Raw genomic sequence first — 25029 nt, 5'->3', positions numbered from 1 at the left:
TTCCTGTCAACATTACCCTGATTTTCTTCTGAGTAGATCCTCATTGGCTTAAACCAGTCAGCCCAGTCCAGCCTCCAATCAAAGTGATTGGTATGGAGATGTCAAGACACTCAATTCCGGCGATCTTTTTAAAACAGTGAACGCTGGGATTTTCCTGGCTGTCCAGTGGTTATAACTCAGTGCTTTTACTGCCATAGTCCAGGTTTGGTCTCTGGTCAGGGAACTAAGATCCCATAAGGCAGTCAAAAAAAAAAAAAAAACTGAACCCAAAGAAGACTCTCTCCCTCACCTAGATGGGGGTAGTCCAAGGGCATGATAAGACTGGCACTGCAGGCAGTTTACCACAGTGAGAGCATAGACTGGAACTCCCAGGAGCCATGTGGAATCCAGGGATGAAAAAAAGATGCTGAAGGTAAAGGGGAGAGATGGCAAGAAATTAGATCGTTGGTGACCTTATTTGAGCTCCAGCTGAAGGCTTTCCTGAAGTCAAATTTACCCCTGGATTTCTTAGCTGGTAGGTGAATAAATTTATGTAATTGCAAAAGCCATTTAGTCAAGTTGACTTCCCTATCATCTGCAACCAAAAAATTCCTCATGATACAGCTATCAAATCTTTTGGTTTTTTGTTTTATTATCATTTTTGATTAATCTTGTTTTATTTAGTGTTTATTATAGTGTGCCAAGTTAACCATACTCTAGCACAGAATTATCATCAGTATCCTGCAAGGTCCTTCCATTGAATTATTCCCCTAGTAGCACTATATTATCCCCATTTTACAAAACAGGAAACTGAGACCAGAGAAAGTAACTTGCCCAAGGTTACTGAGTAAGTACTAAAGCCAAAATTTACTACCAAGGCAAATTTGAACCAAGGCAACCTGGCTCCTAAGCCCATGTTCTTAATCACTACAGTGTATCAGAAAGACTACGCCACTCACATACTGTAATTCGGCATTGTCCAACTCTCTCATTTTTGCCACTATAATGAATATAAAGTAATATTTACTATTTCTTATGTAATTTTGAACAAGTTACTTAAACTCTCTGTGTCTCAATTCCCTTACCTATAAAATGGAGGTAATAAGATAATACTGATTTTATAAGGTTGTTGGATAGTTTAAATTGTACCAGTTACTTTGAACATCTTTTCTGTATTTATTGGCCATTTAGGATTCCTTTTTTGAGAAACTGCCTGTTCATACCTTTTGCCCATTTTTCTATTGAGTTTGTATCTTTTTCTTATTGATTTTCAGGGGTCATATATTGAAGTTATGTCCATTTTAGATATTGAACATCTTCTAATCTATCACATTTCTGTGGTGCCCTTGATCAACAGGAATCTTTAGTTTTTATATAATCAATTTGATCAATTGTGCCCCAAATGTGGAAAGAATAAAGACATGAAAAACAATGTTTATGCCATCAACAACTTAAAATCTAACTGAAGAATCAAAACCAACAACTAAACAAACGGGTGTTAGACACTGCATGTGTGAGTGCGTGCTCAGTCGCTTCAGCTGTGTCCTACTCTTTGCAACCCTATGGACTGCAGCCCACCAGACTCCTCTGCCCATGGGATTCTTCAGGCAAGAATACCAGGGCAGGCTGCCATGCCCTCCTCCAGGGGATCTTCCTGACCTGGGGATATAACCCTCATCTCTTGAGTCTTCTGCATTTGCAGGTGGATACTTTACCACTGTGCCACCTGGGAAGCCCCTATATAATCAACTCTTAACCTCAGAAAAGTACCCCAATTTTTCTGAGTTTCAGTTTCCTTACTTGGAAAGTGGAAGCAATGACAAAATACTTTTCAGTTTGTTGTGATAGTTAAATAAATTAAGACCTGTTCTTGTAATATAATAATAATTGCATATAATAATTGCATATAATAATTGCATATAATAATTGCAATTCATAAGCAGAGCACATCAACAAAATAACGGCTACCATTTATAGCCACCAAGGCTGTATATTGTCACCCTGCTTATTTAACTTATATGCAGAGTACATCATGAGAAACGCTGGACTGGAAGAAACACAAGCTGGAATCAAGATTGCCAGGAGAAATATCAATAACCTCAGATATGCAGGTGACACCACCCTTATGGCAGAAAGTGAAGAAGAACTAAAAAGCCTCTTGATGAAAGTGAAAGAGGAAAGTGAAAAAGTTGGCTTAAAGCTCAACATTCAGAAAACTAAGATCATGGCATCTGGTCCCATCACTTCATGGCAAATAGATGGGAAAACAGTGGAAACAGTGTCAGACTTTATTTTGGGGGTTCCCAAATCACTGCAGATGGTGATTGCAGCCATGAAATTAAAAGACGCTTACTCTCTTAGAAGAAAAGTTATGACCAACCTAGATAGCATATTCAAAAGCAGAGATATTAGTTTGCCAACAAAGGTCTGTCCAGTCAAGGCTATGGTTTTTCCTGTGGTCACGTATGGATGTTAGAGTTGGACCGTGAAGAAAGCTGAGTGCTGAAGAATTGATGCGTTTGAACTGTGGTGTTGGAGAAGACTCTTGAGAGTCCCTTGGACTGCAAGGAGATCCAATCAGTCCATCCTAAAGGACATCAGTCCTGGGTATTCATTGGAAGGACTGATGCTGAAGCTGAAACTCCAATACTTTGGCCACCTCATGCGAAGAGTTGACTCATTGGAAAAGACCCTGATGCTGGGAGGGATTGGGGGCAGGAGGAGAAGGGGACAACAGAGGATGAGTTGGCTGAATGTTCATCATTATCCTCTGTCCACCACCAACTCGATGGACATGGGGTTGGGTGAACTCCAGGAGCTGGTGATGAACAGGGAGGCCTGGCGTGCTGTGAGTCACCACGAAGAATCGGACACAACTGAGCGACCGAACTAAACTGAGCCATTTATAGAGGTCTACTACCTACCTGGCACTTACTCTAAGTTACCATATTTAAATGCCACAAGCCTCTGCAAGGCATTATTGCTGCCATTTGTCAGATGCAGAAATCTATCTTCAGGGAGCTCAAGTAATTTGACAAAGTCACACAGCTGGCATAAGGTGGCAACAATACTGAAAGTGTACTAGACACTAGACACTGTCGAGTCTGACTCTGCGACCCCATAGTCTGTCCATGTAATATTGAAAGCAGGTTCATTTGACCTTAGACCTCACGTGCTTTCCACTATGTCAATTTATTGCCAGAAACGATGCTAGAAAAAGCAATGAAACTTTACTTGGATCCTGAAGAAAAAGAGAAAAGAAAAAGACAGAATTTTAATAGACAAAAGGAGGAAGGCAGAGAGGACACCCTGCCAGATTCTGAGGGAGTACAGTACATATGCCAGGGATGGAAAGTACTGTGAGTTACTAGAGGGCAGAAGGAAAACTTGCACAACATAGTGCCCTTCAGTCCAAGCACAGAGATGGGGACAGGGTGACTTTTGGGGAGGGGGGTGTCTATTCCCTACTTCTGTTTCCATGACGAGGAAGCAGGAGTATACTGCCTATCTAGTGAGCTTGAAGGAAGAATTGGCATTGTGTTCTTCTGAACGCTCAGGTTTGGAAAGCAGGCCTGCCCCAGGAAGCACGTATTTTCTGCTTTTCCAGAAGCTGTAAAACTACAGTCAGCTTTTACAAGCAGACTTTCCAACTCTGCTGGTGACTGGTGTTTGTTGTTGTTGTTTAGTCTACTAAGTTGTGACTCTTTGAGATCCCATGGACTGTAGCCCACCAGGTTCCTCTGTCAGTGGGATTTCCCAGGCAAGAATACTGGAGTGTGTTGCCATTTCTTTCTCCAGGGGAATCTTTCCAACCCAGGGATCAAACCCACATCTCCACTGTGGGATATGTTCAATTCTGGGCTGAAGTACAAGCCGGTCTTTATCCCTGCGGATCTAAAAGCCATGGCTACTGTTCGAGTTTTTCCCAGGGACAAAGCTGACATTTTGTTTTCCACCTGTCTGACTCCTGCAGCTATCTTAATGGATTTTGAACTTGGATGGGCCTTGTGGGTGTTATCTGAAGACCTCTAAGACTGCAACAATATGCATTCAACAAATCATGGTAAAAGAGTGAATATGACAAGTTCAGAGAATGAGAAGATGGCCTGATTTGAGTAGAGAACATATAAGTAGCTTTTGTGAGGATTCATGGGATTATCCAGGCAAGAATACTGGAGTGGTTGCCATGTCCTCCTCCAGGGGACCTTCTGGACCCAGGGATCAAACCCAGGGATCTTGTGTCTCCTGCATTGGCAGGTAGGATCTTTACCACTAGCACCATCTGGGAAGCCCTATTATAAGTATCTTGTAAGGTTAGATGGATGACTTACAAGAAGATTTTGTTTTTGACATGGGAAGAGCACTTAAGTTTCTGAGCAGGGAAAGAGCATGAGGAAGACAGTGTTTATGTAGAGATAATATGGCAATGGGCTGCAGTGAAGGCCAGGGGAGGAAAACCAGGAGCTGAAGGGCAACCAGAAGTGGTTTCTAGAATTCCTGAGTGAGGAAGGATGAAGGTCTGGTCCAGGGAAGTGGAAATGTGAACTGGGGTGAAGGGATGAACCAGAGAGATCAAGGGAAAAGTGCCAGGATATGGTCACAACTGGGGTCTGAGAAATGAGATACCTTTTTCAGGCACCACTCTGGAAGACGTAGATAAACACACCCAGAGCTGGTGGGAAGTGGGTCTCAGCCTTCAGTTCAGTTCAGTTCAGTCGCTCAGTCGTGTCCGACTCTTTGCGACCCCATGAAATGTAGCACTCCAGGCCTCCCTGTCCATCACCAACTCCCGGAGTCCACCCAAACCCATGTCCATTGAGTTGGTGATGCCATCCGGCCATCTCATCCTCTGCTGTCCCCTTCTCCTCCTGCCCTCAATCTTTCCAAGCATCAGGGTCTTTTCCAATGAGTCAGCTCTTCGCATCAGGTGGCCAAAGTATTGGAGTTTCAGCTTCAACATCAGTCCTTCCAATGAACACCCAGGTCTCAGCCTTGGGCACCTTAAATCTGAGGTATCAAGTGGACTTGTTCTTGGCAGCAAGGACACCGGGTACAGGCTAGAAAAGAAGTTAGGGTTGGGAGCAGTTTGGGGAGTCAACATCGGCAAAGAGGTAGCACATATTTGAAAGCCTCTGGGTAGCAGTTGGTGGAGATGTGAAGCATGAACATGGAGAGGACTTGGGATGGCAGGGATGGGAATAGGGACACAGGTGAAGCTGGGAGGAGAGCAAGGGGACACCGGTCGCTCCTGGACTGAAGGGAAGGACAGGATGAGGTGGCTGGCTAAGCTTGGAATTAGGATCTTGTCAGCAGAGGAGGATGGCTTCCACCTCCCTCTCCCCTGTCCCGGCCCCCCAGGAAATCCACAGCTGGATCCAAAGCAGCTTTCCTCAGGCTGGCCTGCCTCTTCTGGGCCCTGAGTCCCCTTTCTCTTGCTCTGGCGACAGTGATGCCTCGGACCACGGGCTGCAAGGGTCCCTCTATCAGCTGTAGGGGGCGACTCCAGCTCCCCGCGCCGCAGGGATTTTCCCCCCAGGTTCCTGCCGCCCGTCAGAGCCGGGGCCCTCCCCAGCACCGCCCCACCTGGCCACCGCCGCAGCCAGCCCGCGCCCGCAGCCAGCCCGAGCTGCCGCAAGCCACCCGCCCCTCCCGGGGGTGGGGTTTAGGCTCCCCCTTCCACACTCGCTTTGTTGCAGGGGCCCCCAGGACAACCCCGCCACTCTGTCTCCACATCCTGGGAGTCAGAAAGGTGCTAAACTAGGGGCCTGGTGGGAAAAGGGGCTCAGCAGCGCTCGGACGCTCGCGGGCTCGAGGTAGCTAGGGATTGGGCGGAGGGAGCGGAGCCTGAGCCGCGGGGGCCGCTGCTGCAGAAGAGGGAGGAGAATGGGGAGGAGCTGGGGGGCAGGCTGTCGGGGAAGGAGGGGTCTTAAGGGGCGGCGAGCCCAGGTCGGATTTCCTCTGAGGCTGGCGATCCGCGAAGCTCCCACCTTCCCTTAGAGCTCGCTGCAGCCTCCTGCCCCGCGCCCTCCGGAGACCGGGACGGGACCATGGTGAGAGCGGGGTGCGTGGCGCGAAGCCGAACGCACTGGTGCGACCCCTCTGAGCGGCCGAGGGTGGCCGGGCGGAGGGGGCGAGCCGCCGGGACCCAAGGAAGTTTCCGGGGTCGGCACGGGGCCCGGAGCCTTCAGTCTGGCTCTTCTCTCTTCCGCAGATGTGGAGACGCTGGCTCGCGCTCGCGCTGGTGGCGGTCGCCTGGGTCCACGCCGAGGTAGGTGAGCCTCTGAGCAGGTCCGAACTCGGGCGCCGGGGCCACTGGGGTCTGCGCGTGGCGCGGGCGGTGCGTGCGTCCCCGGGGATGCTCTCCCCGGGTCGGACTGGGAGTTTCCATCCGCCGGGTGAGGGGGCGCTCGGAGCAGAAATGCTACTTAGGAAACTTAAACCTTAAAAATCAGGAAAAGTAGTTTGGGCCGTAAGCTGGAGCCCCACCAAGGCTAATATGGAGGGAGAGTGGGGAGGGGGAGTGAGGACGAGCAGGGCCGATTGGGACAGAGGCGGCGACACGAGCAGGAGCCGAGTTCAAAAAGGCGCCTGAGTTCTTTCCTTCACTTGAGAGGAAACTGAGAATAGTTGGAGCCTTCTCCCTTCCGAGTCTGTCTCCTGGGGGAGGGCGGGGGGGCGGTCCGGGAGCTCAAGAGATTCTTCTTTCAGGGTAGGATATATATATATATATTTTTTTTTCCCCTCTCTTTTATAAAGTAAGATTATGATTCTCTGATTTTTTTTGCTTTCTTTGTAAAGTGCCCTGGGATTTTGTGCTACTTTCAGAGCCAAATAACGGCCTTTTAAAAATCTCAGTTTTTTCCTAAACTGGGCATTGCGCAAGTATGAGCAATCCGTGGCTCTGCTCTTTGAGGGCTCCGCGTTTCCAGTCAAAGTATTTCAGCGCTTTTGGGGTAATGTTTTCTTTTCAACTCCAGTGACCTTCCTGAAACACTACAAACAAACCAACAAACCCTTCGCTCACAAGCCCCTCCATTAACTCAAAGGTTTATGGACAGAAAATAAACAATTCTAAGTTCCCTGGGCTCTAGTCTCCAGAAAAGTGAGGTCAGAAACCAAACATTTGATAATTATGGCAGGAAATGTGGAAGGAATTAAAAAGCATGAGGGAGAAGAAATGGAATGTACATTACAAAAGAAATAGTTCCCTGGTGGGTGGTTATTCTCCCTCTTTGAATTTTTTTCTTCATATTACAGTTTAGCCCCACCCTTAGCATCACAGCTTTTCTGCCCAGAAAAGTCATAAAAGCCTGCAAGGTCTTCACGATTTAAAAAAATAAATGCACATTATACTGAACTCTCATTTAATTCACTACTACATTGTTGGGTTGATCTGGAAACAGGAGCTGTTTTTACTCACAATGAAATTAAAAATCGGGCTTCCCTGGAAGCTCATACAGTGAAGATTCTGCCTGCATTGCAGAAGACCTGGGTTCGATTCCTGGTTTGGAAAGATTCCCTGGAGAAGGAAATGGCAACCCACTCCAGTATTCTGGCCTAGAGAATCCCATAGACAGAGAAGCCTGGCAGGCTATAGTCCATGGGGTCGCAAAGAGTCAGACACGACTGAGCAACTAATACTATATTAAATTTAAAAGAGCTAATTTTTTTGGATATCTACTTGTGTTGTAATAAAACTCCATTTGAATGATGGGGAGACTAAGTCAGAAAGGTCACATAACTTATTTAGAGTCTTAAGTTGTTAAATGGTAGAAGTGAGATTTGAAGACAGTCTGGCATCACACCCCAGGCTCTTAACCACTACCTCCCACTAGGACTTCATATTTGCCATGTACTTCTTGGCATAGAGCAGACCTTGGCTGGGCTGCATACATCATTTCATTTAAAGCTTCCCAGAACCTTATAGGGTCACTTTTGTTATCCACATTTTACAGGGGAAGAAGATTAGGTTCCAGGAGATTAGGTAACCTGCCCAAGGTCACACAGCTAGTTAATTCTGAAGAAGGATCTGAACCCAGCTTTTTCCACCGGCAGAGTTCATCTTGAACTGCAGATCAGTTTCTCATGCATTTTGTTTTCCAGGGTTTGAGTTTGAGGGAGGACCCTTCTTCACTGGCTGATTTAGTCCTAGCTAAGGAACACCCTTGCATCCCCACTGTTGCCCTCAAAAGGCAAAAACCACAGTCCACTGATGGTTGAGGAGAATCCCTGATTTGTTTTACTGCAGGTTTAGGAATTGCCAGCTAGTGTGTGAAATCGCTCTGTGAACTGGAATGCAAGTGTGAGGAGTGAGGGGGCCATAGGTTCACGCGTCACAAGGCTGTGTAGCCCAAGGTCTGGGATCTATTCTCAGAAGCTGTTTGTACTACACCCCCTCCCCCCAGTACATTGCAGGGAAAAGCTTAGCCCTCATAGGAAGTTCCCTCAGCAGCAATTTCCTGCTTGAGGTGGAAGAGCAGAAAGTACTCTCACAGAATTCCCAAGGCAAAATCTGCGGGGAGAGAGGCAAAATCAAGAAGTGCTGAGCCATGAAAACTGAGGAAAGGAGTGGTGCAGAAAGAAGGCTGCGAACTCAAGGTATGTGAAGAGTAGGTATGATGTAGGTTTCATTTCATGACCCCAGATTATTAGGGATTACTTTTTAATGAATACAATCTCTTGGTGTCTGGACCTGGTAACATTTGGCAAGTCTTTAATCCACATTTTAATAATAACATACCTTTAATTATTAATGAAAAGATAAATTAGTGTTAGCAGTTTAGATATTACTTTCAGCATTTTATCATGTAGTTAATGGTGCTTGCAGTAGAAATTTTTTTCCTTGTTAGCTATGATAACATATAGCAAACAAAGCCAAAACTTTACTGTCTTTATTGACATCCACTTTAGTAGTCTTTAGGGCTAAAATTATACGAATATGATGAGCTTTTAAAATGAAATTTAAAAAACAAAGAGTTTTCTTGGTCCTTTTTGACTTAGTATAAGCACAAGGATTCAATTCGGCATATTTTTAAAACATGTGATTGTACAACAAATTATGTTGATATTTGAAGAAGTAAAGTCTTTGGAAATAGCTGCAGACCTCTAGAATCAGAGCTGTGCCAAGCTGGAGAAAAGGTGGTTGTCTTCATTATCAGTGTCAATCTGTAGAAATCCTGTTTGGTTGGATTCAAGAAACTATTAGCAAATCTCGTTAAAGAAAGTGTTCTGTTTTGAATGTTTTCCATGGTCTCTTATTGGCACCTCAGGGTTTTTTTTGATTGCTTCCTCTCTGTCTTTCTGTCTTAATACTTCAGGCAGCCTCCATCAAAATTCCATCCCATTCAGCTGAGCTCACTCCCATGTGCTCATTAGAGTCTTCTTAAAGGGGGTGTTGGCCCATGTCTCTTGATGAGCCCTGTCTCTGGATATATTAATGTCTGCTATGGATGAGGATTGGGGAGTGGTGGCACAGAGCAAACTACCTCTTTTCAGAACCTTTTGGGAGGAGGCTGTATGGACCTGCTCACTCTCCCTCACCACCCTCTCTCTCAGTGAGAATTACTACAATTCACTGAGAAGTGTGAATAGTAGAGGCTGGGAAAGGTTGAGAAGTCAGGTATTAGTGCGTGTGCCCTGGAGTCTTAGTGGGTGGGTCTGAGTCCAACACCATAGGCTGGAGGGGACCCTGTGGCTCAACTGCCTGCTTCCAGAAGGCAGCCTTGGCAAGTGCCCAAGCACACTCCACTTTCTGCTGGTCGTTATGTCTGCTGGCACTCTGATTTCCAACATTCCAGGTCTATAAATTCACAGGTCACATGATAAGTCACAAGTACAGGAGACTGATTCACAAATCAGAACACTTATTCCAGGGAGGGGATGCTTAACCCGTGAACTGTGAGTGCATCGCTTAAGATAATAGTGACAAGAATAACAACAATTATACAGATAGGCAAGAAGATTATTAGTGCATTGTTCCTCTGAAGCCAGATTTCTTAACCTCCTTCATACCCTATTATCAACATACAGTTAATCAACCACTAGCAGTATTATTGACCAATGTGGGATCTTCTTTATATTCTTGAGAATTATTCTAATAGTGGATTCCGGTGGGCCAAGGTGTGACTTTTTTCCCCCCCATTTTCCCTTGATTTTCCCCGCATCTTCTTCAGGAAAAGCTAGGATTTTGATATCTGTCTTGTATATTGACCACTAAAATAATCTCTTGTTTGTTTATCCTTTGGCAAAGAAACTCCTTGCTGTGATTCTGGAGGTCATTGTTAGAAAATGGGATGTTAAAATATAGCAGGGACTCTGCTGAATAGCCAAAACAGAGGGACAAGCACCCTGCAAATTAAAGCCTTGGATACTGAAAGCATCTTTAGAAGGAACATATCACAATTCCTATAGAAGTCTCTGGATTGGAAAACAGAAAGCAGGGGTCCATTCTCGTCCATTCAGAGGAACAAGTTTGAGAGGAGCTGTGAGGTGGGGGCATGGCTGCTATGAAAGTAATGTCTTGAATAAGAAAATAAAGTCTTCAAATTCAGTGAGGCAAGAAAATACAGGTTTCCAGGAGAACAGAGAAAGTAAAGGATGATCTGTAAATACCACTGGTCACACACAGACAATTGAAAATGTCATGGTGTCTTCTTCCTACTCCTTTTAAATAAATGGACATCCAGACAGAAATTTCTAGTAGCCACAAATAGTATTAGCTTATGGCACCCCACTCCAGTACTCTTGCCTGAAAAGTCCCATGGACGGAGGAGCCTGGTAGGCTGCAGTCCATGGGGCTGCTAAGAGTCGGACACGACTGAGTGACTTCACTTGCACTTTTCATTTTCATGCACTGGAGAAGGAAATGGCAACCCACTCCAGTGTTCTTGCCTGGAGAATCCCAGGGACGGTGGAGCCTGGTGGGCTGCCGTCTATGGGTTTGCATAGAGTCGGACATGACTGAAGTGACTCAGCAGCAGGAAGGACACCAGATATTATAGGATTGAAAAACAACTTATCTTTAGATAGGTTCATTTTTAAGCTAGGTGACTGATGTCCTGCAGGTCAAATACATGCTTTTCTCTTAAGGTGCCATCTTCTATCATGTATGACTTTGGTGTGGGATGCTTTCTCTAGGAGTGAGTCAACAGCACAGACCTTGCCTTCCCGGTGGCCATCAGGCAGTATTCCCTGCTGCAGGCTGAGCATGCCCTACACAGGGCAGAGTCATGGATGAAGTTCAGGACAAGGTCTCTGCCCTCAGGTTGCTTTCAATCTAATGGTGCGCCAGATTTAAACGGCGGCAGCTAAAATATGTAAGATTATCACTACCTGATGAGCCAAGTATCTTCACTATTATTATTATTATTGCTTTTTTTTTACATTAACAGAGGACGTCCCTTGATTTTTAAAGTTCCTTTACATTAATACAGTGCACAAATTTTTAATGTATAGCTTGAAGAACTTTTACATATGAATATACCCATGTAGCCATCACCCAATCAAGACTGAGGGGATTGATGCAGTAAGGAGGCCATAAACGCGGGGTGTGTGGAAACAGTTACAATGAAAACAGTGAGGAATAGATATGATCAAGGTTACAGTTCATCACTTGATGATCATTATCATTTAATTAGTCCAATCTCTTAATGTCTGGCCCTACTAACAAGTTTTTTGGCAAGTTTTAATTCATGTTTTAACAATGAATTAAATGAACCTTTAATAATTAATGGAAAGGTAAACGAACCCTCTCCATATGAGATTTGCAATTTGGATATTAAGCATTTTAACTTATAGGTCACAATGCTTTCAGTAGGAAATTGTTTACCTTGTTAGCTACGAAAACATAACAAACACAGTTGAATACAGTCTTTATTGACATGAATTCATTTTAGCAAACTTTGTATAGGCTTTGGAGGAGCTGACTTGACTGTTTTGCCAATAGATACTCCAGGGCTCAATATAACCTACATTGAGAAACTAAATCAAGGATAGAGACTCAAGTAATTCCCTTTGACCACTTTGCCCTTGTCAGTATTATTTTTAAAGGGACTCTACATAAGATGCCTATCACATTAGTTCTGAAAGCTAAAAACTTTAAACCTACAAGAGAAGAGTTAAGAGTTAACAGCAATATATGCCAGTAAAAGTTATGTTTACAAAAATTTAAGGCTCTAGCAAATAATTATGATTTAAAAAGCAGAACACTTCCCACTCCAATACCCTATCCTCACACCTATGTAGAATTTATAGAGAAGTATGACAAAATGTCTTAAAAGCCATCATGAGGATTCTTGTGACATCTCACATTTTCCAAGAGGAATTTATCCTCCTAATACATGCTATTTTATTTAAATAAAAAAGTAGTATTATTTTCTGATAAAATATGGATATATGTTAATAAGAAGCGCAGGGAATATAGAAGAAACTAGAGCAAAGAATAAAGTTGCCTGTACTTCTACCACCTAAACTTAAACTAGCCTTTCATCCTTCCTTTCAGAGAAATTATCAGTCAGTTAACAGATGTATGTGATGTGCCTACTAGACCCTCAGTTCAGTTCAGTTCAGTTCAGTCGCTCAGTCGCATCCAACTCTTTGTGACCCCATGAATCGCAGCACACCAGGCCTCCCTGTCCATCACCAACTCCCGGAGTTCACTCAGACTCACATCCATCGAGTCCATGATGCCATCCAGCCATCTCATCCTCGGTCGTCCCCTTCTCCTCCTGCCCCCAATCCCTCCCAGCATCAGGGTCTTTTCCAATGAGTCAACTCTTCGCATGAGGTGGCCAAAGTACTGGAGCTTCAGCTTTAGCATCATTCCTTCCAAAGAAATCCCAGGGCTGATCTCCTTCAGAATGGACTGGTTGGATCTCCTTGCAGTCAACAGGTAATGAAAATTAGTACCTCCCTACACTAGGATAAGGGGCTTCCCTAGTGGTTCAGACAGTAAAGTATCCGCCGACAGTGTGGGAAATCTGGATTCAATCCCTGGGTTGGGTAGATCTCCTGGAGGAGGGCATGGTAACCCTCTCCAGTATTCTTGCCTGGAAAATCCCCATGAACAGAGGAGCCTGGCAGGCTACAGTCCACAGGGTCACAAAGAGTCGAACACAACTTGAGAGACTAAGCAGAGCAACACTAGGATAAATCGCCTGCAGAGATGAAACAAACATGATGTGTGTGTCATCACTACCTTCTCCCTTACCTACGACAGACCTTGCTAATCAATCACAGAATTCTTCCTTCTGAGGCTGGAGAAAGTTAGAAAATCCTTCTCAGGGATGCAGTGTGCATGTGCGTGCTCAGTCTCTCTGTCGTGTCTGACTCTTTGTGACTACGTGGCCTGTAGCCTGCCAGGTTCCTCTGTCCATGGGATTTTTCCAGGCAAGAATACTGGAGTGGGTTGTCATTTTCTCCTCCAGAGGATCTTCCTGACCCAGGGATCAAACCCGCATTTCCTGTGTCTCTTGCCTTGGCAGGCAGATTCTTAACCACTGAGCCACCAGGGAAGCCCCAGTGCTCTGGGTAGCCGCTAGCAATCCATTAGTCTGTGTGTGAGATAAAAAGATACTTGCTTTTTCTGTTGGAGAAGTCAATCCAGTTTGGAAGTCAATCCAGATAGTGGTATGGCTTTAGCCAGAATTAAGATGATTTAGAAGGCAGAGTTTGGGACTATGTGAAACAAAGACAACATGGGGTGATAGAACTCGGGTTGCAAATGCAATGGATGAGAATGTCAGGAAAACAGTAGTCTGTTCTAGCTCCAGCTTCTAAGTTCTTTAGATGAATTCAAGCATCTTAAAACCTAAGGCAAACTTTTTAACATTGGCCATCAACAAAAATATGAGAGTTGTCTTGGCTCTTCTGGTGGAATAAATAGTTGCTCTTGCTCAGGCTCTAAGAACTGCTGTTGTCATAGATAACAGCCACCTGGCAAGAAATGGAAAGCTCTTTGGGTAGTTGGAGTACAAAATATATCCTGTAAATCTGCATTTTCTGCTGTGGTTGGAGAATTTCCATGTAATCTCTTCACAGACTTTTTATATGCTCATTTGGAAGCCATCACCAGTAAGCTGTTCCCAGGATTGTCTGAATTTATGACCTTTAAAATGTTTCCTGTATAATCTCAGACACTGTATATGACCAACTAAGCTGTTGCCAAAACAAGTCATGTGACACATGGCAAAAACCTGATATGATGCACGCACGGTTTATAATGTGTGTGGCATGGCATATTGGCTTGAGTTGGCTTGAGGTGGGGAAAATGTCTCTGTTTTCTACCTTTTATTGTATTCAAGATTAAAATCCTGAGTCTGAGGCAAAATTTGCCTTTTTCCTCACAGTTTGTCATTCTGCCCTTCAGTGATAGTAAACGAATGCAATTTATTGATCTCCTACAGCAGTGCCAGGCATTATGGCAGTCAGTCTGCACATATGCTTCTATTAAGAATAGTGTGGAACCAAAAAGCAATACCATATTGGTCCCTATTCTGAAGTAGCTGCTACCATCATAGCTACTGTACAGCTCAAATGGGAGGCACATCACCTCCTTCCTCGCCTCCTGCTGCTGGTGCAGAAATCTTTGCAATGCAGCTGTGGGATGGATGCATTCTCAGAATTTAAGAGGCTCCACCAGAGCTGCTGGGGCCATTTTCAGCCCGTTCACCTAGCCCACTTGACCAGTCTATCCAGTAGGTGGCAGCTTTTTGTGTGGAACTTCATCTGAAATTGTCTGTTCCTTGAGTGCTGGTGCTTTTCTTTTATTTCCCATTTTCCTGTCACTTGAGTCTTCCACTGAGTTCCTTTCTTCATTCTCTTCTCTTGTTCTTGTATCTGGGTGTTTTCAAGTTTTATCTTTTTCGTGGATCCTGTTACAAAACTTCTTGTGATTGAAAAGAACCTTATAAAATAATGAAAGAGTCCTTGACTTAGAAATCCTGCTCTTCCCCTTTCTTACTGGTATTACCATTTTAAAGCCACCTGATTAATATCTCTGACTTGCAGCTTCAGTTAAGAGCAGGTGCTTTGAGGTAGTGAACTGGGTTTGAATTCTGGCCTTGCTGAGCTGTGAAACCATGAGCAAGTTACTTAACCTCCCTGAGCTCGCTTTCCTCATTTGTAAAATGAATAACGGCCATCTCTCCTGCCAGTCAATCAATTAGATAATAGAAAAGACTTCTCCTCATAGCACACAGTCAATGCCAAACATTTGCAAAAATGAAGTGCCTCTTCCCAGAATGTTTTTGACTCATGATTTCAATGAGAGAATTCTCAGTTTACACATTGACATTCACAAGGTATTGTCTGCATTTGTGTAGCCTGTGCCCTAGCTCAGGTTATTACTGTTTACTGATTTATCCTTGACAGGAAGTATAGCATAATGGTTTAGCACTCAGGCTTTGAGGCTATATTGTACTGTGCTCTGCTAAGTCGCTTCAGTAGTGTCCGACTCTTTGTGACCCTATGGACTGTAGCCTGCGAGGCTCCTCTGTCTATGGGGATTCTCCAGGCAAGAATAATGGAGTGGGTTGCCATGCCCTCCTCCAAGGGATCTTCTGGACCCAGGGATGGAACCCACCTCTCTTCCATCTCCTGCATTGGCAGGTGGGTTCTTTACCACTAGCACCCCTTGGGAAACCCTGAAGCTATACTGCCTGAGTTTAAATCCTAGGCCTTATTAGCTCTGTGAACCTGGGGAAGTTACTTGACCTTCTGGCTCTGTTTGCTCATCTATAAAATGGCCTTAATATGGAGTATTCACCCCATAAGTTAGCTGTGAGAATCCAACTGTACCATGTAAAGCAATGAGAACAGTTGTTTGGCACATAGAGTACAGTAAATGTTAGCTATTATTATCAATCTGTGGCATCTCTACTTATTGAAGGAACTTCAAAGCTGTGTATGTGTGTGTTGTGTGTGTATGTGTGTGTGTTTGCATAGTCTCACGTGCTCATGGCTGGCAGAATTCCCCTTGCCTCCTTTACTCTCTCCAGGGATTAAGGATCACCTTTTAAGACAACTAGAGTATTTATTTCAGTGGATACTTTGTCACCCAGAATTCATATCAGAACTCTGCCTCCACTTAGACTTAGCCAATCTTGCCTTCAGACTTCCAGCATGTCCTCTGTGAAGCCACAATTCTGTCATTCCTCTGAGAAAAGAGTTAAGGACTCATCAACCTCCTGTGCGTAGGCAGTGAGCTGTGTAAGCCAGCATAGGTCCTCTCTGAAGACTGAGTGAAGAAGGCAGAGAACTGGAAAGGGAAGAAGAGTGAGAAAAGGCGAAAAAGAGCGGTAATAAAACTCCTGTGGAATTTTTGCAGATCCAGCTGTTTTGCTGTGTCCCACCTTCTGACATATGGAGGTGGCCACCAGATAGCTTCGGTTTTTTGTGGGATTTGTCATTTACATATGTTCTTGCTGTAGTCCCCATAGCACGGCCTGTTCCCAGGCCACACATGCTAAATTTGGGTTTTAGAAAATGTGACCAGGCAAAGGAATAGAACCCTTTGCTTTCACTGTTTGAAAAATAAATACCTTCTCTCAAAGACAGGGTAGGAAGTGTTGCTGGAGCAGGCTGATTTGTCTTTTTGGGAACCGAGGCAGCACTGCAGTGTTTTGCACACAAACTTGAATCCTCTGCTGGGCACTGCTGTGTCTGGCAGCCAGCCCTGACTGCAGCCTCACGTGGTTGCCAGTTCCCAGGCCCTGGAGCCTGTCTCTTTATTGTTCCCTGTGTTGCTCGCTTCATCTTTTCCCCCTCTACTTTCTTGTCTTTCCTCTTCTTTCTCATTTCCTTCCTCCACCATAACAGAGGGGTCATCATGGAGTGTTAAGCTGCCAAAACATGCACAGAGCACTAGGCTCACATCTCACACAGAAAGAAAACTGCACACAATCTTGATGCGTTATTTTGCTTCATCCATCTGGGACAAAGTAACATTTCTCCGAGTAAACTCAAGGAAGGAAAGTAGAAAGTATCACAAGCCTGTTCTCTATGACACTCTGAGTTAGTGCTGGTGACAAAGACACAGACCTGTCCCCAAGGAGCTTGCAGGCCAGTAGGGGAGGCTGACAGGGTCACCCGCCAAGGTAAGTGGTAGGACAGGGCTGACAACCTAACTCATCACTGGGGGTTGCAGGAAGGCCTCAGAGAGGGTGTATCCCCAAGCTGAGCCCCAAATATGAGTGGTGTTAGCCAGACAACAGCAGGGAGAGGCAAAGAGTCTTATCTAATGCTCACAACATGATGATGCTGTTACTATAATCTTCATTTATCAGTGAAAAAACCATAGCTCAGAGGATTCAGTTAGTTACCCCAAATCAGCCACCTGGTAAATAAATAGTAAAGCCAGGATCCAAATCCAGGACTTCAATTCTCAATGCAAATACTCTGTGTTCAAGTGTGCTTAAGGTCCTCTTAGTTTTATTTATGAAAGTGACTTTGAAAACAAAGCAAAGACCTTTTCTCTAGGTAACTCGAACTCAAAAACAGCTGCCCAAGCTCTGCCATTTACCATTTCACACTCTATCAGCTACCATTTCACACTCTATCACAAGTGCCTGGATCAGTGTTTCAGGCCTGGTCATGGTCATTCTAGCCACATCAGCCTGGACATGGCCTCGACTTGGTTCACGTCCAGGTGCTTCTTTGAACCACAGTGAAGTGTAGATGTCCCATCAGAGTGCTTGCTGCATAATGGTCAGTGACTCAGGAGATGCCTTATAGCAGTGTCCTTGTCCTTCAGATGTATTCACAACTGTTCCACATTGAATAAGACCAAATGGCAAGACAGCTGTAAATCTCCAGCTAAGTGTCTGGGTATGGTTGTCCACACTGTTGGCTGCACAACAGTGGCTGGCCAAGGGCGCAAATTGGGCTGACCCCATCCTGTGCTCTGCTTACAAGTCTCTATGCCCTGTCCTGGGGCTTTTCTGACCTCCCAGAGGGTCACCGTTTTTCTAACTGATGTGCAGAGCTCCCCAAACCCACCATTTTCTCTCAGATGTGTGATGCTTATTGGACTGTGGTAGCCGTTTCTCCACCATACATTTTGTAAATCAATATCATTTTAGGGTCTTAGAAAGTTTTCGTAACTGGCCTCTATCAAAAGCCAGTTCTTTGTTTTTGTGGATTTTCCTTATGGATAACCTAAGATGATACAAATGGAAATTTTTTTAAAAATCTGTTGTTTTGCAACCAAAAATGTGCTGCTTTTGGCTCTTGTCCAACTCAATCTAGTTGGGGAACTATGATTCCCCAGGAATTGAGAAAAGCATTCCTAGCTTCCCCCTGAGTGCTGGATTAGCACAACTTCCCTCAGCCCGCAGCTGAATTCCAGCTCTGAGGAAGAAATGTCTTAGACAGAGTGAACTCCCAGCCCGGAACCCATCAGAGGTTGTGTCATGTGTTTGCATTAGCTGAGCAAAAAGCAAGCAGGCTTTCCGGCCTTGCTCCCCGTCCTCCCCCGCCCTCGACCCCCACCCCGGAGAGGCCAGTTACAGTCTAGACAGTGTCTGCTTGGCAATGAGCCTTTGCAGCACAATCTGCACAGTTCTGCAGCTCTGACTTCAGTTGCCTCTGTTCACTCATCCCCGCCCTCTCACCCCATTTTCTTAGTTAGCCTTAAACTGTCTCAGGGTACTGGCCGCATATATAAGCAGCAGGTGAATGAATTTGTGAGACCATGAGGATTCAGCGGTCTTGAGAGGTTCAGAGATGAGAAAATATCAGCAGTGCTGGCTGCAGCTGTGGCTGGGTTTGCAGTGATCCCTGATGTGAGCCAGCTTCCAGTAAGCCTCCATTTACTGGCCAGAGATGGGCTGGAACGAACCCAGGACTGACAGTGGCACCCCGGTAATGAGCCTTGGTGAGCTGTCCTTGGTGGAGTGAACTTGGGCAAGTCACTGCTGCCCCTCATTTGTAAAATACGAGGGTTAGAGCAGGTAAGCTCTCAAACTCAGCTCTGAAATCCTATCCATATAAAAGGAGGCAGACGTTTTAGGTTGGATTGTCACGGTATTTACTTAATGGAGTTAGGCTATTTGATTAGCTCTTAACTCATGGCCCAAAGAGGAGGCGTTTGAAAGAGAAGCTGGCCCGGGAATGGGAAAAGAGAAAAATAAAAGCAGAAGTCATATTGTGTCCCTTGCTTCCTCCTGTATGCATTGACTGAAATATAACCAGTACGTCCTATGGCACCCAAACAGTCTTCATGCCCAGGAATTCTAATTGCTGTTTATTCTACAGAAAGGAATCACTTGATTATTCCACTTTAGGAAGTAGCTAGTCTACAACACTGGGCAAGAAATGAAGGATGCTGGGTCCTCTTGGGGTTGAGCAAGGAATCTTTTTTTTTTAATGAAAGACCTCGAAATTCCAAAATGTGCCACTTGAGCTTTTGCTGAACTTACCAAAAAAACAAAAACAAAACTTTCTTCTGACCCTCATAAATGTTCACAGCTTACAAAAATCATTGTCTGAAAGTATTGCACGGACCCTATTTTGTTTTCTGAAATGCGTCTTGCTTTCTCACCATGTTGCCTGGCCCATGACCAGATCCTGGGTTTCCTCAACAGGAACTGATGAAGTTCCTGCCCGGGTCCCCATGCCTTCTCTCTAAATCAGTTCAGGGCTCTTGTTTCAGCGGAGGGTGCTGCTCTTTTGCCCTTGACCTCGGTGGTTAAATCGAGTGACCTGAGAGGGTGAACCCAGTAAGGAAGCAGAGGCCAACGCAGATGTTTCAGTCCTGCTTAATGCCTGGTGCCTTAACTGCCCTCTAGTTCCTGAATCCCACTAGACAATCTCAGTATGCTAAATTGTGCTGACTTCTGGTTCTGAAGGGGGGACCAGCCAGTGTTGTCTGTGGCTTTCCTAATAAGGCCACTTGTAGTGTCAGAATTGAATTGAAATTGGCTGTGCTCCAGGGTAGACTATATACACAGACACACATAAATTTTACTGCTTAATTGACTTAAGTTTCACTACTTGGAGAATGTGACCATCTACGTATAGTTCAAATACACTTCCCTCACAAAAACAAATTCCTGTGGAAACTAATGAAAAGAAAGATATATATTACTAAATTTCCCTTAATTTGATTGCTATGTTTGTTCTAGTTTGGTATTTAACTTCTGTTACACTGTCCTGATTTCTATCTGAATCTAGAGATATAGATCAGTACTTGTGGTTGTGAAGTTTGCTTGTTAATGAACATTAACTTAATATATGTCATTCATTCATTCATTCCCTACCTCATTCCAGGATTAAGAAGAATGTTTTTCTTCTCAAATCCTATGGCCAGCATGTCCTACTAGTTTCTGTCAGGGTTACACTAACTAGGCATATTTTCATTTATGGACAAGGACCCAAGTTTATAGCATAACATTTGCAACAGAGAAAAAGAAAATGGATGGAGAACTTAAAATTCCTGGTGACTCACCAGGATATCTGGCTCATGTAGATGTTAGTGAAAAATTGACACACCAGTGTGGAATTTCTATTAGAGCAGCTAAAACTTTTGAAGCAGGATTCCAGTTGCCCTCATTGAGCTCAGACTCAGACATAACCAGAGTCACCTTCATTGTCAGGGTCCCTATCAGGAGGACCCAGGTGTGGCTTCTGGGTGGCCCGGCCCAGCTCACAAAACCTGCTTGGAAATGGAGGCAGAATTTACAAGTGCTCAGAACGTTCACCTTCACGTTTCCAAGGGCATTCCCATCCTTGGGTCTTCACCATGTGCTATAATTGCAATGCTACAATTAATTGGAGCAGACAGAGGTCTACATCAAAAGCAGGAAATTCACTTGGCTTCGCCTCGGAGTCCTAAGAATCTTTCAGGAAATCTGTTCATTTGTGCTTTGTTCTCCCTACCTCTCTTCTGTCCTTGGCATTTTCTGTTTTCTTTCCTTTCTTAGCCTGTGTGGCCTTGGCCTTGCCAGCAGCCACATGCCAAGAAGCAGACTTCCTGGTTTAGCTATTTATTTTAAGGGTGAAACCTCTCACTTTATGCATTAATTGGTGTCTGTATCATGTTCAACAAAAGAGTAATTTTCTGCATGCACCAAGGGCTGGCTAATGATCAAAGGAAAAAACCCCGGCACAAGGATATCCACTTCAGGTGTGAGTTCGTTTGGGGTTTCTCAATTTCCTTTCCTGGGGGATGTCTAGAAGGGAGAATGGGATTGGGAAGTGTTTTGAGCAGAGGCCAGACATTCAAGTCTTTGCTAAATGTCCGGTATAATAAATTCAGTACTCACTGCAGACTTATTTTTTAATAAAACTTGCTCAGCTATTTGTGGGCCATATTGTTTAAATAATAGTTTCAAAGGTAACAGTTTTCTCTCTGAGAAATACAATTGGAAAAGAGTCTTTGTGTTTTTCTTTGTCTTCTATGAAAAAACGTGTTAAATATAACCTGGATGATAATAAACTGTATTTTTTTGGTTATATACCCTATCTAGGCATTCTCTCTCTCTCTCTTTTTTTTTTTCTTTTACATAAAAATAAAGAAACCATGAAGGTGATATGAAATCCTGTAAGAAAAACCGATGCTTGAGGGTTATTAACTCCACTGTTTGGTCATTTGACAGCTTAGATAATTGCATTTTCCCTCTAAATTCCTTTTACACATTTGATTAAACAGCAGGCTCTTCATTTCCTGCTTAAGTTGCTTCGTTGAATTGCTTTGTGGATTAGAGAGCAGGTTGGGTTCCTCCCCAGGGACTGTGTTTCACCTGGTGATTGGCTTATGTTTCTAGGTAGTGTTCTCACTATTTTGCCCAGTGTAGATGGCATTGTCATGTAGTGACCATAGTTACTCATGTTATAGTGGCCTAGAATGCAAAGACCTTCTCATTCCCCGATGATTAGTTGTTTAATTCTGGGAAAGTCTTCTCTCTGTTCAGGTTTGGTGAAATGAGTGCACACACACAAGTGTATGTGGCGAGGGAGTGGGGGTTGTTCCCAGGCAGCTGAGGACTATTATGGGCTCCAGAATACCAATCTGTGGATTTAGATGTGACAACAGCCATATTTGGAAAGCCATGGCATTCTCTTTGAGGCAGAGACAGAGGATTCTAAAGCCAAGGGGGTTGAAAGTGTGAGTGAGTGAGTGAGTGAGTGAGTGAGTGAAGTTGCTCAGTCGTGTCCGACTCTTTGTGACCCCATGGACTGTAGCCTAACCAGGTTCCTCCGTCCATGGGATTTTCCAGGCAAGAATACTGGTGTGGGTTGCCATTGCCTTCTCCAGGAGATCTTCCCGACCCAGGGATTGAACCCAGGTCTCCCGCATTGTAGGCAGACGCTTTACTGTCTGAGCCACCAGGGAAGATAGAAAGCATGAGAACTGACCTAAAACAGTTTCTTGTTTCAAAATGGGTGGAGTAAATAGGAAGAATGAAAATAGTGATGGGGAAGACTACAGGAAGAGGAGGGAGCCAGTGGTGGGGATGGGAATCTCTTTCTGTTAGCTGTACTTGGGTAAGTAAAGGAAGAAGAGGTGATAAAATGAAGAATATCTGGTCTTTATCATGAATGCTTTGTGAGGAAATGCTGTGAGTGAGCACTGTTGATACATATGACCCGAAAAGAAAGGTGACTGTTTTTGCTAGATGGATGTACGGTCTCATCACAACAGCAAAGGATAACACACAAGCTGTAAATTAAAACAGCACCAGTATATAGTGTGTATAGCAAGGGAGATGATGATATAAAGTACCTTACATAAGGTAAGTGCTCAATAGTAGTAGCTGCTGTTTCTTCTTTCTGTTGCTTGAATTCCAGGGGAGAGTAGAACCACAGGGAGAGACATACAGAGCCTAAACCCATGTTTCTCAAACTGAATACTGATTGTTAATATTATGTGCTAGGATAAAAGGGTTTTTTGTTGCAAGACTTCAGAGCCTTATAATGTTCATATGTATTATTTATTTTCCTCTCTAAAACAAAAGTAAGCAATGTTTTCCAGACATTTCATCACATAAAGCCATTTCAAAAAATACCGTAAATATTTAAAGACTAGTGGAACAGTTTGGAAATGTGGGTCAATTCCAGACAGATTTCCATAAGCAGAGTCTGTTTACATCTGACCCCAGGCTCTCAGTGAGCTTGCTGAACTTACTTCCTAAACTAATTCAGTTTTATGAAGAGGGCATGGGGCTCATCTGGATCCTAGGGTCAATCCAACAGATTCTTCTGAGCCTGACTCTAGACTAGACCATTGGCATGGCCATATCTATACCTACCTAGAATTGGCTGTTTTTGTTTTTGTTTTTTTATCAGCTTGAAGTATCCAGGTGTCTTCTTTTCTATTTTTCACTTTCCCCATCCACACCCAGTCAGTCCATCAGCAGATTTTCTCAGTTCTTTTGTCAGAATCTATTACCTGTCCATTGACTGTTCTGTCTCCATCACCACCACCTTAGTCCATGCTACCATCATTTTGCACTTGGACTATTGCAGTAATATCCTAGCTGCTCTGTTTGCCCTCTAGGCTTTCTCCATCCGCTTCTCTGCACAGCAACCTGAGTCATCTTCATAAAGCACATACACTCACGGCACTCTTTCATGTAAAACCCTCTAGTAGCCTTCGTCTCATTAAGAATAAAATGTCAACTTCTTGCCAGCACCTCCAGGGCCCTACATGCTCCAGCCCTCATTTGCTTTTCCCAGCTCACTTCTCACTGCCCTCCCTGTTGGGCCCAGTGTCACAGCCACACTGGGCTTTCTCTTGTTCCAGGAACATGACCAATTCCACCCTGCTTCAGAACCTTCACACTTTTCTTCTCTCTGTCTGAACTGCTCCATTCATCCTTCAGATCTCAGCTCAAGAGAATGGTTCCTAACCACTCGATCTAAGTGGTGCCCTCTCTCCAGATTGCTCTGTGAGACATGCTCTATATTCTTGTAAACATTCATCAGAGTCCAAAATGATCTTGTTATTTGTGTTTATTCACTGTCCTCCCTCTAGAATATGTACTCTTCAGGACAGAGCCCTTCTCTTTTTCCTTCACCAGTGAATCCCAGGTGCTTAGAACTGAGCTTAGTATATATAGTAGGTGCTCAGTAAGTAATTTGTGGGATTAATCCACTGGCTAAAGGCATTGCTCAGTGCACCAAAATATGTCATCTGCAAGTAGTATCCTGCCTACCTCAGTCATCTCTGTGTCAGATTCTGCAAGAATATTGTGCACCTGGGAAGGTGGTTGATAGCATATGCCGTCGATACTTTGCTTAACTTTGGAGTTGATAGTAATGTTGGGCTTACCTAGTCTGAAACCTGATTCTCTCAGCTCCAGGAAAAGTTGGAATTTACACAGACACTAGCTGGATAGTAAATATTTTTATTCTTTTTCTCCATGATCAGCAATTCTGATTTAACTGGGCATCATTCCTAGAGTAAGCAAATGTCCCAAAGGAATGTAAAATAAAGCAGTATATTTCTGTTATTGGTGATATTTTGCCCCAAAGCCTCCAGTCAGTCTGTCTTCTGACCTCACCATTTGCTGAGACCTTTACTTTCTGGGATCCTAAAGCTTTTGTTCTTTCTTCTGTTTCATTTGAATGGCACCTATGATGTCCCCAGTGGGGGTAAAACAATATTTCTGGACTTACACATTAAATCTCAGAGAAGTCTTATATCCTTGGGAAAGCCCCAGCAGAGGCACAGTCATCAGTAGTGAGTGGAGTCCCAGGGAACAGACCACCTCCGCTTATGTGCAGTCTTACTCTCTGTAAGCTCTCCAGATGACCCACAAACCAAATCCTTGACTTCCACAGCATCTTGCTCTGCTTTTCAATGGAGCCAGTTTTATGTGTGGCATTTCTCTAGTGGTTCAGTTCAGTTCAGTTGGTCAGTCGTGTCTGACTCTTTGTGACCCCGTGAACCGCAGCATGCCAGGCCTCCCTGTCCAACACCAACTCCCGGAGCCCACCCACACTCATGTCCATTGAGTCGGCGATGCCATCCAACCATCTCATCCTCTGTCGTCCCCTTCTCCTCCTGCCCTCAATCTTTCCCAGGATCAGGGTCTTTTCCAATGAGTCAGC

The 25029-nt window shown here is 44.3% G+C and overlaps 1 protein-coding gene across 1 annotated transcript in view; it reads left to right on the top strand.

Moving 5' to 3' along the window:
* The first annotated feature begins 5660 nt into the window (after positions 1-5660).
* Positions 5661-25029, top strand: part of FSTL1 (follistatin like 1) — a 57844-nt gene continuing 38475 nt past the window's right edge. Inside the window, exons 1-2 of the mRNA XM_069555161.1 lie at positions 5661-6029; positions 6191-6247. Coding sequence (XP_069411262.1) covers positions 6027-6029; positions 6191-6247 — 60 coding nt within the window. The 5' untranslated portion in view covers positions 5661-6026. The remainder of the gene's footprint in view (positions 6030-6190; positions 6248-25029) is intronic.

This window comes from Ovis canadensis, chromosome 1, assembly GCF_042477335.2.
Source record: "Ovis canadensis isolate MfBH-ARS-UI-01 breed Bighorn chromosome 1, ARS-UI_OviCan_v2, whole genome shotgun sequence".
Taxonomy (NCBI): domain Eukaryota; kingdom Metazoa; phylum Chordata; class Mammalia; order Artiodactyla; family Bovidae; genus Ovis; species Ovis canadensis.
The sequence above is the reverse complement of the archived record's forward strand: the minus strand, read 5'-3'. Positions and strand labels throughout refer to the sequence as shown.